Source organism: Pleurodeles waltl, chromosome 3_1 (genome assembly GCF_031143425.1).
Source record: "Pleurodeles waltl isolate 20211129_DDA chromosome 3_1, aPleWal1.hap1.20221129, whole genome shotgun sequence".
Lineage (NCBI taxonomy): Eukaryota > Metazoa > Chordata > Amphibia > Caudata > Salamandridae > Pleurodeles > Pleurodeles waltl.
The window spans coordinates 1346128904-1346142630 of record NC_090440.1 but is presented as its reverse complement, the minus strand read 5'-3'; the positions used below and the strand labels follow the sequence as shown (position 1 = coordinate 1346142630).

Here is a 13727-nt window from a genome sequence, read left to right as displayed (position 1 = left end):
TGCACTGTCCCTGCGATGGGAAGTCCGGGCAAATGATGACGCACTTTACATTCTTTTGTAGGCGTTATTCTATGTACACTGAGCATTTGTTGATTCCCCTGGTAAAAAGGCATACTATTAGTAACCTCGGGGTTGCCCTTAACACCTTTTTGGATTTCAGCGATGATGAGGTTGTTGCCCACGTGGGGGTGTTCCTGGGTGCAGCAGTGTAAGCTTAGAGATCCATGAACACTGATTAAGTACTGTATTGCTGTTTGTGCAGTCGTTCACAGCACTTGTTTTTGGCCATCTGTTTTTTTGATTGTTCCATGATCACTTTTAAAAACTGTATGCATTTTATTGTGCTGGTCTGTACTTTTATGGATACTTTGGTATCCCACTGGAGCTTCCCATTGGGAGCAGATCGAGATATGGAGTTTGAGATGACTGAATTCACAAGTTAAAAATACATATTTTGTAAATGTTGTTTTTCAGATTGTCCGTTTGAAAATGCCACTTTTAGAAAGTGGGCATTTTCTTGCTTAACCATTCTGTGCTTCTGCTTGGCTGCTGAATCCAAATATGGGTAACACTGACAGGCTGGATGTGAATTCACTCTAGACCAGAGGTCTTCAAACTGGGGGGCCGGCCCTCCCTAGGGGGGCCTCAAGTGATCCCGGGGGGGCGCCAAACTTTGGCCAAAAGAAATATTATACAGATAACAGGCCTTTGTTTTAAGCATTAGCATGTTATTGCAGTTTTAAAAAGGTAACAATACTTAACTGCAATGTTTAAATAGGTTTAGACATATTTAAACATTGCCAGCTTTCAAAAATAATTGTGAAAAATTCTGAGGGGGGCCCCAATGAATATTATTTTTCAACTGGGGGGCGTGGCATTAAAAAGTTTGAAGACCACTGCTCTAGACAGTGAAACAAAGGAAGCAGAGGTGTGTCCTGCATATCCTCATGGCTCTTCCTGGGCTGGAGTGGGAGTGGGAGGGAGGAGCTGACACATGCACCTGAAAGGGCTGTGCCTGTCCTCACGCAATGCAGTGTCTGAACCCTTGGAGTGCATCTGGAGCCAGGCCTGGGCAAGGCAGGATCTTGTGAACAAGAGACTTTCGTTTGACACTTGCCTACTTCAAAGGCAGAAATTAGTATAAGTAGAGGACTCAAAACCCCAGACTTTTAGAACAATTCTGGGTCAAGAAGAACCTCTGCCAAGGAGAAGAGCTGAAGAACTTTCAGGAGGAGTACTGCCAAAGTCTTGGTATCCTCAAGGCCGCTGCTCTACCCTGACACCGATGCTGCCTGCACTGTGGCCTGTGGGCACTGCTCGTGAGGTAGAGGAAGCATCGTCCAGTCCCACAATGCAGCCCCAGTCCACCGACGCCAGCGCCATCAATTCCAACATCGTCAACAAATGCTCCTGCTTGCACCGCGACCCATGGGTGCTGCAGGCAGCCCACCCTGCGTCACACTGCAGCACTGGACTACTGATGACAGCACTTTAGCGGCGACGCTGCCTGCACTGCGACCTGGAGACACCAAACCGCAGCCCTGGTCTCACCGAAGCCGCAGGACGCTGTCACCCAGCCGCTGCCTGTACCGTGACCTGTGGGCACACAGGGTGCATCGTCCCACCTCGCACGCTAGCCCGGACGCCATCAACATCAGCGCTCCTGACTTTGTCATCATCACGGAGTTCGATCTGCAACACTTGTAACTTCGAGCGCCCAACGACCCCTGCACTGACCTCCGGAACTGATGCCTTCCGACGCCAGCGATGCTGCACTTCGGATCTCATCGCAAGGATTGTGATGTCCTACATTCCCTAGGTACTGTTTGTGGGTCTTCCCGACACCGTAGCTGGCCCGCGACCTCGCGGTTGGCCTAAACTGTTGAATTTGTTGTTCACAATGCCGTGATACACCAGATGGAGCTATCAACGTCAAAGAACTCTATTTTTAAGTTAATTCTTGCAACATTCATATCTTTATTACTGTATATTGGATTTTTCTCATTTTTTACTTGTTTTACACAGATAAATATTGCCTATGTTTCTAAAACTGGTGTGGTGTACGTTTGTACCGTTTCCAGTGTATTACTGTGTGTTTTACACATTGCCTCTGAGATAAGCCTGACTGCTTGTGCCAAGCTACCAAGGGAGTGAGCAGGGGTTATCTTAGCTGTGTGGCTCCCTTATCCTGACTAAGAAGAAGAGTCCTACTTGAACAGGGTGCAAGCCACATCTAACTAGGGACTCCCATTTCTAACACTGGTTGTCAGCAGTGAGGATAGGATTTGAATTTGCACTTGACCTACAGTGAGCGGTGTACACTACTACCAGATCACAGACCACTAGGTACCACATACAGGCTTTTTGGGTTTTGATTTTTCCTTTTTTCTGTTTTTGGTCTTGAGTTCAGGTTGAACTTCCTACTACATCATGTTTCAATCAAGGTTTACATCCCGGGATTTGGTTTTTGAGGAGGATAGGTTAGAAACCTACAACTTGAAGGAACAGAGGTCAGTTTGCAAATGCCTCGAAGTCCAAGTTAGATGCCACACCAAAAAGGAGCTACAAAAGGTGCTGAAGGCCTGGGTAGCAACCAAAAATGACAGGGGCATTCTGAGGATCTAACTGGGGAGACTGTGGAACCAAATACAAGGTAAGATGTGCTTGGGGTGAGGGATTGTGACGCCCTACATTGCCAAGGTACTGTTTGTGGGTCTTCCCGACATCATAGCTGGCCAGCCACCTCACGGCTGGTCTGAACAGCTGGATTTGTTGTTCACAACGGTGTGATAGCCACAGACGGAGCTATTGACTTCAAGGAACTGTATTTTTCAGTTAATTCTTACAAAATTCATATCTTTATTCCTGTAGGTTGGGTTTTCTCATTTTGGTCTTGTTTTACACAGATAGATATCTCTACTTTTCTACAACTGGTGTCCTTTTGTAGTGTTTCCACTGTATTACTGTGTGTTATGTACAATTGGTTTACACATTGCCTCTGAGATAAGCCTGACTGGATGTGCCAAGCTACCAAGAGGGTAAGCAGGGGTTATCTTAGCTGTGGGACTCTCTTAGCCTGACTAGGGAAAAGAGTCCCTACTTGGACAGGGTGGAAGCCACTGCCAACTAGAGACTCATTTCTAACAATGTCAATGTGTCTTGCTCCTATTGGTGCCACTGTTAGAAATGTGAGTCTGTTTATCATCTTTCATAGGTGGATGCTGGCTTAGCTATAAATGGTCACCTTCCCATTTGGATTCCAATTTTGGACTGCAGATCCTTCTATTCCACTGGTTGCCTACCGCACAGAGCAGCCGTGTGGAGGTGAAAGACTTATTAAGGGCATTCTGAAAGCTTCCCTGGGAATGGCTTTGTGGTTTGTAACTCAAAATTGCTTGATTTCTATTTGCTGGCTTTATTTGTTTTAGGCTGCCCTGCATTTCTTTGCCCCTCCCATGGAGCACAGTCTGTTTACCACCTCTGTGACTGGCTCCTTGTATTCTTCCATAAATGCTCACTTTATGGGTATTCTTTTTTTTCTTTTTCATGAGGGACCCCAGGACAGCATGAGTTTTCAATTTTCTCCACCATGCTAGGTCACAGCAGTAAACTGCTATACTTCTTTGAAATGGTTTCCTTCCTCCAATCTTTCTGCTTGATTAATTCTACTCATCTCTGCAACTACCTGTTGCCTGTGAAGAACAGTGTTGTCTACAAGTTTATTTTAGTCAGTGCTCTTTACTTACAGCATAACTTAAACCAATTCACTTCCTCAAATTTGCGCACCTGCCAAAGACACCGGAAGTAGGGTATGGGGGTATTGAAACACCCAAGCGTGGGCGGGACTCATTGAGTTGCATAAAAAACTCCACAAGATTCTATGGAGTTCCACAAAATTACGGAGTTCCGTCAACAGGTGGAAATTTGCACATCTCACTGCAATTTAGCACCAGTATCTTGAGCAGCACAGACAAAAAAAAAAAAAAAAAAAAAAAATCAGCATGAACACCATCATGTGTTGTATGCAAAGAGAACGCAGTCATTTGAGTTATTTCGCTGCCGCTCAAGTAGAAACTCTACTTGAGCGGCAGCACATCTACTCAAGAAGCAGCTCTTTAACTGTGACCGCAATAGAAAATGCACTAGGGGACGCCAAATCTCATTAGCAGTTGCCAATGTTGGTGGTGGGCAGGGGGGGGGGTACTCGCACCACACGGTGAGTAGCGTAACTTGCCCAAAATGCTGTGTTATAAGAGTAATACGGAGTCACTAAATTTCACCAATTCCTTGGGTGGAATAAGACACTCTGCTCCCTTCCCAAAACACCTCCAAAAGAACCATACTGTAGTTCAGAAGTGAATGAACAATAAACAATTAAATGTTGTCTTTAATTGATCATGTGTGCTGTGCATTCAAAGAAATAGGTCAAATGTTAGTTTCTGTCTTCCAGGAAGCTTGGTGTTTACTTTTTCCCCCCCTTGGACTGCAAAGCAAGAGGATTAATGTGACAATCTTGCTGGGTATGGAAACGTTAAAAGGCTGTACCCAAGTGAATGTAAATTAACTGTAAAAAAAATTCTGAATATACCCAATTTAGGAAAGCACAATTGAAGCACATTATTTTGTAATTATGAATTGCGGTGAAAACAAATATAATAGGATCAAAACAAATCAATACACTAGGTGATGCCGATTCCCACATATTATTGTTTGTCTGATGTACAGCTTTATCAGTAAAAATGCCTGTCTGTGCAAATTTAATGGTCATTTCAATTGAAAATGTGTTTGCTGTAATGGCAGTGCGCTACCACACTATGTATACTCCACTCTATGCCACCCCACTGACTATAATCTGCAACACTCCACTCTGCAACAGTGACACTAAAGAGATCTTTGGGTGGCCCAAGTTTTGCACCATTCTTTAAGATAATAGGGACAAAATTAGTCCCAAGTCTGTCCTACGGAAGTGAGGCTCTATGAGTGAAGGATGCTGTGGCTCTGAACTCAATTATTACTAAAACAGACACCTTTTTCCATCTTCCTCCCAGCGCCTCTCATGCTCAGATCTGACTTGAGTTTGGTCTGGTAAACCAATTAATCACCAGAAGGAGGCATACATCAAAACATGGAAGACAATACAGTCCTCCTTAGAGAACACAATGAGCAATGCTCTCTGGTACGAAATCTCAGAAAAGCCAAAATGCCCCTGCATATCTGTACCTAGACTCGGCCATCAACAACTTGGGAATACCAACATTATGGAACATAAAATCCTCCCAAGGGTCCTTTAAATAATACAAAATAATAATAATCAATAAATGCTGTAATAAGGAAAATCTGCACTGCTGGCAACACGGAGGTCAAATAAATCACGTTTGGATGGTCTTAAATGGGTGTAAAGCTCTTAAAACCTCAAGCCTATATGGTGGCAGGATGGTCCATGCAGTTAAAAGTAATATTTATGAGGTTCCGCTTCGGCCTTCTCCAGGGGCTCGCTCACACCTTGCCTTGGCTTCGTAATGTGGAACCGCACTATAGCGGGCTTTATTGTAGTGGAGGACATTATACACTTTGTCTACAACTGCCTCATCCTCATAAGCGATTGGATGGACTTTCTGAGAGCACTTTTCAGTCAGTGAAGAAATCAATCATGCAGAAAGGCCGTTATCACCTGTTTTCACCCCGTGGGTATCATTTTGATTTGTGGTTTTACCAATTTTTATAACAAGCTGAACAATAATTAAAGGAGATTGAACGCTGTTACTTTTTCACCAACAGGTTAGCATAAACTTCTCTTTTAAGCTTTCAATTTAAAGTTGTGATATTGGCTGCAGCACTTTTTAATGTTTATGTTATTTTATTGCTACGGTTTTTATTAATTATGCATAATAAATCACTTACACTCTGCCACTTCACACTACACCACTCCACAACAGTATTCTACTCCACCATACTCCACTCAGTGTCAATCTACGCCACTCTATTCCACGCCACTACATTCCACTCTGCCACTAACTTCTAATCCTGCTGAATAGCAGCATCGATGGTGTACCGCTCTTGCATAGGCAAGACATATTGGCTTTGCCAATGCTTGTTTTATGACTTTGTTGTCTTGCATTCTGTGGGATATGGATGAACATCACTCGACTATTTTTACTCCACTAGATGTAACTTATTAAAAATAATCCAATAAAACACAAAACCACTAGGTTTTCTTTCTTTTTCTATATTGGGCGAGGTACATCACATACTGCTCTTTGCTGTAGCTATTATCCTTCTTATAAGAGACTTTCTGTAAACGACACTCTATTAAAGAGGCAACCACGGCTCTCATATTCTTCATCTAGATGAATTTACTGAAAAAAGGAACAAAACTCAAGATAAGTATTGCAGAACAGGACACAACAGAATCCTATTTTGCAGCTCTAAACTATCCACAGAAGTTATGTTGTTGTGTCAAGCCATAAATCAGCCACCGTTTATCGAATAATAACACAATTAAGCTGGTAATGCTTGTTGAGGTGGTTAAGGTAAAACAATATCACCTCTTCATCGACTTTTGGGGAGGTGTTCTCTTTCTATTCTTTCTGCCCATCATCTATCCTTTTCTTCTCAAACTAAACCACCTCTTGAGCAAAGGTGACAAGTCCTGACCAGTGAAATTGCTAAAACTTAAATTAAGTATTGCACTTCCGACATCATATGCAAATCATATTTGTCTGTTCTCTGTCTCTTGTGTCTGTGTTGATTGCTTGTTTGTAGCTACAGCAGTGCACTCTGGGCATTGTATTTATTGTTTCCCTATGTTCTATATTTTTTGGTTGGACTGCCGCGACACTGGGGGATGGGGGTTTTGAAGAATATTTGGAGTCCCTTCCCTTTTTTTGACACGTACTCCCTGTAAGGAAGTAAATAACAAAACACGTTAGTGATAGCCCAATACAGAGAGGCTTACTGCTGCTCATTTATTTCAGCTTAAAGCAAGGCTCTGATATCAGCATAATGCTTTTTTTGGCCAGAGACTGGCGCCACCCTGTAATCACTTGAGCCTCTCCTATGGTGTCCCTCTCCCCAGTTTGAAGACCCCCTGTGTTACAAGAACAGTCATAGAGGGCGAGTACTCCCACTGTATTCCTATACATTTAAGGTACATCATCCAGGACACACACGCCTGAACCAGTGAAGTATTCGCGTTCGACACATATGGAAGGGCAGTAACCCAATGTTCAACTAATGCACCACCAGAGCAAGAGGAAATCCCACCAGCCTATACATGTGAATCACAGCAAAAGTGCAGTCACAAACGCCCTTTCCTTACAGCAGAAGCATAACAAACAGAGTTAGGGACAGTAACATACGCTCACCATTATCTGCCTGTTCAAAAGATTAATAGTCACCACGTTACCCCACCGTCTTGTACAGCAGCATACATGCCAACTCTCCCAGTTCCAGCCCTGCTAAGTAACACGCGTCATGAGTTAGACTATGAGTCCCCATACTAAACTGCATTAGTCACGCATCATATATCTCCCTAGGACAACCCAGACATGTCGGCACGTACAGGGAATAATTTATAACCTGCATTAATCTAAGCGAAGCCCTCCTTGCCTCTCAGTGTATCAAATGGTCTTCTGACAGCGCTGCGTGGATAAACACTTTTGAATCAGCAGAGTGCATTACTTGGATCTGGGGCGGCGCTTTGGCTATTGTTTTTTTCTAGTAAGATGCACACCCAATGTGACTGCACGTCTGCTTGGCCATCGAGCTGCTCAGGCAACAGGAAGCTACTTTGTTTTAAAGCCACACTAGCCCCATTTCCACCAGAGTTATACCTTTGGTCCATGTGTGACCATGGGGAAAGTCACGCTCACTGGCAGGCACAGCCTCACTGTGACACACATGGCTATGCACCAATTTCAGGGTTGAAATATGTCCAGGCTGGCGGTGAGACCACAGAATTTAAACACGGTCCAGACTGAGGGCTCAGAGACTAGCAGTAAAAAGCATTTGCAATGCAATGAGTCTCGCATTTGCTTGGGTTAGAGCTATTGGCGTTCTAAATTCATAACTGGACTTTTTTGCCACATAAATTGGTCAATCTTGCCACATAATATTAGTGGCGCTGCATATAACTAAAGTTCTTCCATTTACTTTCTTCCTCTATCTGCACCCAAAAATGAAAATGTTGCCAATTATCATCCTAATTTAAATCTGTCATGCGAATTCCAATAGAATACCACTTTCACCACCGCACCATCAGAGTTGCCGGCTGGCTAACACTCTTCAAAAAGCACAAGACAGCCACAGAGGAGTAATGAGAGAAAAACTAGAAGGGTCATCCAAACATATCAAGAGTTAAGTTGTCCTGAGTCATGGTCATAACTGCAATAAGGAGAGATTAATGAAACACATACAATTATCATGTAAACCCAATAAAAACCTTTATCAGAAATAAATGTTTGGCTTTAGACTGTAATACTCAGAACAGCCTCTAGAGGACACTACAAAGAAAATAGCATTTGTAAGAAACGCGGTCATGCAACCATTTAGTTACCCCTTAGATGGCATAGCCACACAAAAGGAGAAAGGCAGAGAGTAATGCAGTGTAATCATATATTTAGCCCCAGGAGGGCATAGTGCATTATACATTTTGAAGGCTAGCAGGCCTACTGCAATGATATAACAAATAGGGCCCTGAAAACACAATTACTGCCAGCTGTAAAACAAAAGTGCCAGCCATGAAAAAATGTACAAAGACACTTAACGGTGGGAGGGTTATTTTGGGGGTCCCCACTAACCTAGTGTGGGGACCCAGACATGATGCAGACATAAAGAGAACGTGGTGGTGAATGTTTTGGTGGTGGTCCCCCTGTCCTAGGACCAACACGGGCTGATTTATGAGCAAACATATTTTCTAAAAGTAATGCCCTACAAAGCATTATGGGGTGAGTTTCACGAGTGCAATGAATATTTTAGTATTGCTCCCCTTACTGTGTAGGTAGAGACACATTAAGGATTTCTGTGTTTTTTACATAAAGCATCTATCAATTACAAGATTTTTTGTGAAAGTCATGAAGTGCGAAGAGGAGAGCCAAAAGAAATTACTGATTAGGTAACAGTGTGAACAATGTGACCAGCACTTCAATACCGCCGATGGAGTTTGCGCTTTTCTGTGCAGTGAGCGCTATGGAGCACGAAGGGGAGATAGATAAGAAAAAAAATATATAGTTTGCCCACGCTGAAGTATATCAGCAATCGTGCAATAATCCATATAACAGGGTCAATCTGCAAGGCGGTAACAAAACCGCCTCATTTACCAATGACATCAATGGATTTTTGAAAGGCAAGCCCACGAATGAGTGAAAGTGATGGGCGTGAGATGGGCCTGGTTAAAAGTCAACGGAATACTTACAGCAGGTCGAAAAGTACTTGCACGCTCGACCTACAAATGGAGCTCAGGCCTCTTGTGCAATATTCAGCTCTCCAGAGCCCTGCCTTGTGGCCCCAACCATGCCCGGCCCGATGAAGAAACCCTAGCTCAGTCTGAGACTGAGTCACTGGGGCAGCACTTGTGACTCTCTTTGGCACAGGTGCGTTGAACTAGGATGTGAATGGCATTAAGGTAGACACATATATGGAAGTGGGGTCGCCCTTACATGATTAACAGGACTTTTTTTTTTTTTTTTAATTGTCCATATTCATTTGTTTCACATTACTTCTCTACCTTTCTCTTCTTTTACTAACACTCACAGATCATTGTCCATTCTAGAACAAACTTTAAAGTCCTTTCTTTTTATGTTTGCTGTTCTAGGAACTCTATGTGATTTTGTGCTAACTGGAACATTAAAATACTGGTCAAGCAAGGTAAAAACATGGCCAGGTGGCAACCTCAATGGACTGGTTGTGGTCGGTGTTCATGGGGCTAGAATGGATTGAACTAGCGGAGTTGGATAGATGTTTATGGTTTTGTATGCACTGGGCAGGGCTAGCTCGTTCAGATTGGGAATGGGGCTACTAGATGGCGCTGGACATGACCAGTTTGGTTCAGATGGGTGTTGTTGTGGCTAGAATGCTCTGGGCAGAGCCACACTGTTTCTGGTGGATGTCAATGGCTTTGAACTGGCTGGTGTTTCTGGCGTTATAATGGAACATATAGTTGGGATAGTGCTTTTATTGGTCAAAAGGTGGTAATTTTTAATATTTAGCTCTTTATATTGACTTTAAGGCTTGGGTTCCCTGGCAAGAAAGTGTCACTCAAAGTCTCACACATTAGGTAGTTGAATGTCACTCATAAGTACACTGAAACCATAGAAATGTCACACATAAGCAAACTGAAACCTTGACACCTACGCAATTCCGCAGGAAGACTGCCGAATTCAAAGGTTAGTCTCCCGGTTCCTGCATGTAAAAACCGATTGCTTTGTGGGCTTCAGCTGACAGAGCCTGGTCTTGTGTAACTCCGAGTATGCACTGCCAGTACTGCTCCTGCAGGCCAGTGCACAGCACTTGCATCAAGCTCTCTCTGTTCGCCATATCGCTTTCTCCGTGCTCCCGCCAGGTAAAGGAAAAGAAAACCATACATTTGCTTATCTAATATCCTATCCTGCGGCAGAAGACGTGCAAATCCCATAGGTAACAGTAACCTGATTCAGATCACAATAGAAGTCAATGAGGGAATACATTTTATGTAGAATTCTCCCACTTTCCTAAAATATTGGCATGTATGCAGCAGAGATATCAAAATCATGTCCTGCGGATAAACAGAGCTGTTATACAACATAAGTACGGCCGCCTCAACTGACAACTGTGTTTATCAAAAGTTCAGCAACCACAGGTTTCTCCACAGCGACGACTGACCTGTACTGCAAACAAATCACGTACAACAGGTGCCTAGACACCACTTAGCTGTACCATATCTGGCAACATTTCGTAAGAAGAGGGTGGGATAATTAAAAAAATATATCAAGAGAATGTATTTTCCCTCAATTACTTTTATTGAAGGAGAGGCGGGAGACAGCTAGAATAAAGCCATTTTTGGCTTCTACAATCGTGAGTCTCCCGAATGAATCAGTCCCTTGGCATGTATGCTGTACATTCAAAGCCCCTCAAAGACGTTTTACCTTTAGCAGATAGCTACTCAGCGCTTCTTTCAACTTCTGCTGGTGCTTTTTGCTGTAGGAGTGTCCCTTGCCAGTGAAGGAGGTCTGCCGGCAAAACGAGCAATAGTGCACCCCCATGACTGAACCTATAGAGCAGGTATTGCGGCAGCCTCCATCTCAGACCCCTTAACCCCTGGCGACGACAAGGCCGCCATCTTCTGAAAATGAAATATTTTTTAACTTTGACCCCGGGGGGTCACAAGTCCTACCAGTACCTACAGTCACCGGGTGTCCACCACAAACAGCATGTTTTATCGTTATTTTGACATGATTGCTATTTCAAAACGGGACTAACAACCCAGTATTTATATGTAAAATGAGCGACTTCATCCCGTTCGAAGATGGCCGCTACCCTTGCCACCAATAGGAAGAGGCCACTGCGTTTACCCGCCCCTAACACAGCCATAGACATAAAAAGCAGATTCTATTTACTCTGGGTCACGACACTTTCACGTAAAGCTCATGTTAGAATCAGAACGTTTCATATTGACTTTGTTTGTAACTAACGTATCCAATCAATAATAACGTGACTCTAATAATAAAAAATATAATTAGCAGTATTAATGAGAATGCCTAGTTTTATGATGTTATACCTAGACCATTACTATCAAAACATGTTTTTGAAAAATATATTTTTTTAGAAAAACTAACGAGGTGTATTATTGTGTGGCCTGGTCGTGGTGATGGGCAGTCTGCCTGTATGTGCTCATGCATCAATCACTATGGTGCGTGTGTGTAACTTGCACGAGGACTGTGAGGAAAGCAGTTTAATATATGGAATGATTGTGCAACCTCACCGTGCAATAAACTCACAAATCTGTATTGTGGCCCTTCAGGTTCACTTGCTAAACCTTAGCTCAACCCTATGTAGCTGTGGCACCGAGCAGTCAGGCGTTATCTAAGGTTACCACCACAAAGCTGCCAAGGTTTCACATTGCTATTTGACGTTTTTGAAATTTCAGTGTAATTATGACTGACATTTGAACGACTATGAATGAGTGACACTTTCTCGCAGGCAAAATCAAGCAATGAAAACGAAGGAAACTTATAACTATCAGAAATTACACCAAGTTTAGCAACGAGAAACTCTAAGAAGATTTAGAAACTTCTGCAAAGCACCAGAAATCTCATCCACGTTCTTTGCAGCAGGCATATTAACTCTCTACACTATTGTATCACGAGTGAAAAAATGGCACAAAACAAAACACTGATCTCGCTACAGCACAAAGATTAGTCAGCAGAGTTACCTTGACATCTTTATTGCAAAGTCATGAGCACACAAGCTATTTAACACCACTTCCAGGTGATTTTAAACCCAAAATATTCATACAAAGCACCCTCCACCCCCTCAGCACCAAGTGCCATGGGGAAGAAGTTCCACAAGTAAGAAAAGGATTTCTGTGAGCAAAGCAATAACTCACTGGTATCTTAAAAAAATACAATTTGTTTCGAATATGGTTGGTACATGCTCTGTGCAGCAGGTCTGTTACCCTCTGCACTAGTACATGGTGAGCAAAACTGCCAGTAGATAAAACTCAGACCTTTGCGCAGGATCATTATAATTACCAGTGTTACTTTTTGATCAACTTATCAAAGGTTTCCGAGCCACAACAGTGCTGCTGTTGGAAAAATGAAGCCTGCTGCCTTGGGCTGAGTCGCATTCCCAGGCTGCAGTCAGCTGCCGTAGATAATTGAAGTCTGTCAGCGTAATTGTGGCACAGCTGTCTTCAGAGTTGTACTGTGTGCCTTTTAAATAACCCAGCACCTGCTCTCAACCTCACTGTGACTGGACAAAACCCCAGCGTACCCCCAACAGACACGACAGGTCAGAAGCACGTCTTCCATTCAGGGAAGATGGACACATCTTAATTTAACTCCAGTGCTGGTTGGCAGCTGCAATCCCTGGAAGCCCGGACTGGCAGGAAATAGAAATGTATAACATCCATATATATATATATATATATATATATATATATATAGTTTCTGAATAGCACAATGTGAAACCACAAACCTGAAATTAATCCCAGCTTCTCTACTTAACAAAATTGGGTGATCCCACGCAGTTGTTTTATTTCACTTTCCCTCCTTTTTCTTCACTATCACAAATGAGGCTCTCGAAATACATGACTTTAGGACGTATGCTGTACAAAACCTTCTCCTACTTTTAATAAACTATAATGTTGTTCATGTATAATAGAAGCCCAGGTCACCCAAAGAGTGCACATAACAACTGACTTGCCTCTTAGTTCACTATTGGCATTGACGTGGTGTGGGGCGGGGGTTAGCATTTCTAAATTCATGCTTGAAAACTATCACTTAAAAAATACTTCCCAATGCCTGATACAATCTGATATACTAAAGTGAAATAGTTCTGCATGTTAATGGAATGCACTTTTTGAATTTTGTACAGACATTATCATACTTTTACACTTTTGCTGCAAGAAGAAATTTAAGCAGTGCAGGGTATTCTAGTTACTTTGTTTCTTTAATTTAAATTAACTCTTTTCTGTTTATTTAACATCTTTTTAATGTTTGTGCTGAGTCGATTAAACAGCAGCCCAGTTACTG

At 42.8% G+C, this 13727-nt stretch overlaps 1 protein-coding gene across 1 annotated transcript in view; it reads right to left on the bottom strand.

Annotated features, from left to right (window-relative positions):
- The window catches only part of CENATAC (centrosomal AT-AC splicing factor), a 38448-nt gene extending 26971 nt beyond the window's left edge, over positions 1–11477 (bottom strand). The window contains exon 1 of the mRNA XM_069224796.1: positions 11121–11477. Coding sequence (XP_069080897.1) covers positions 11121–11237 — 117 coding nt within the window. The 5' untranslated portion in view covers positions 11238–11477. The remainder of the gene's footprint in view (positions 1–11120) is intronic.
- Between the last annotated feature and the right edge of the window lie 2250 nt (positions 11478–13727).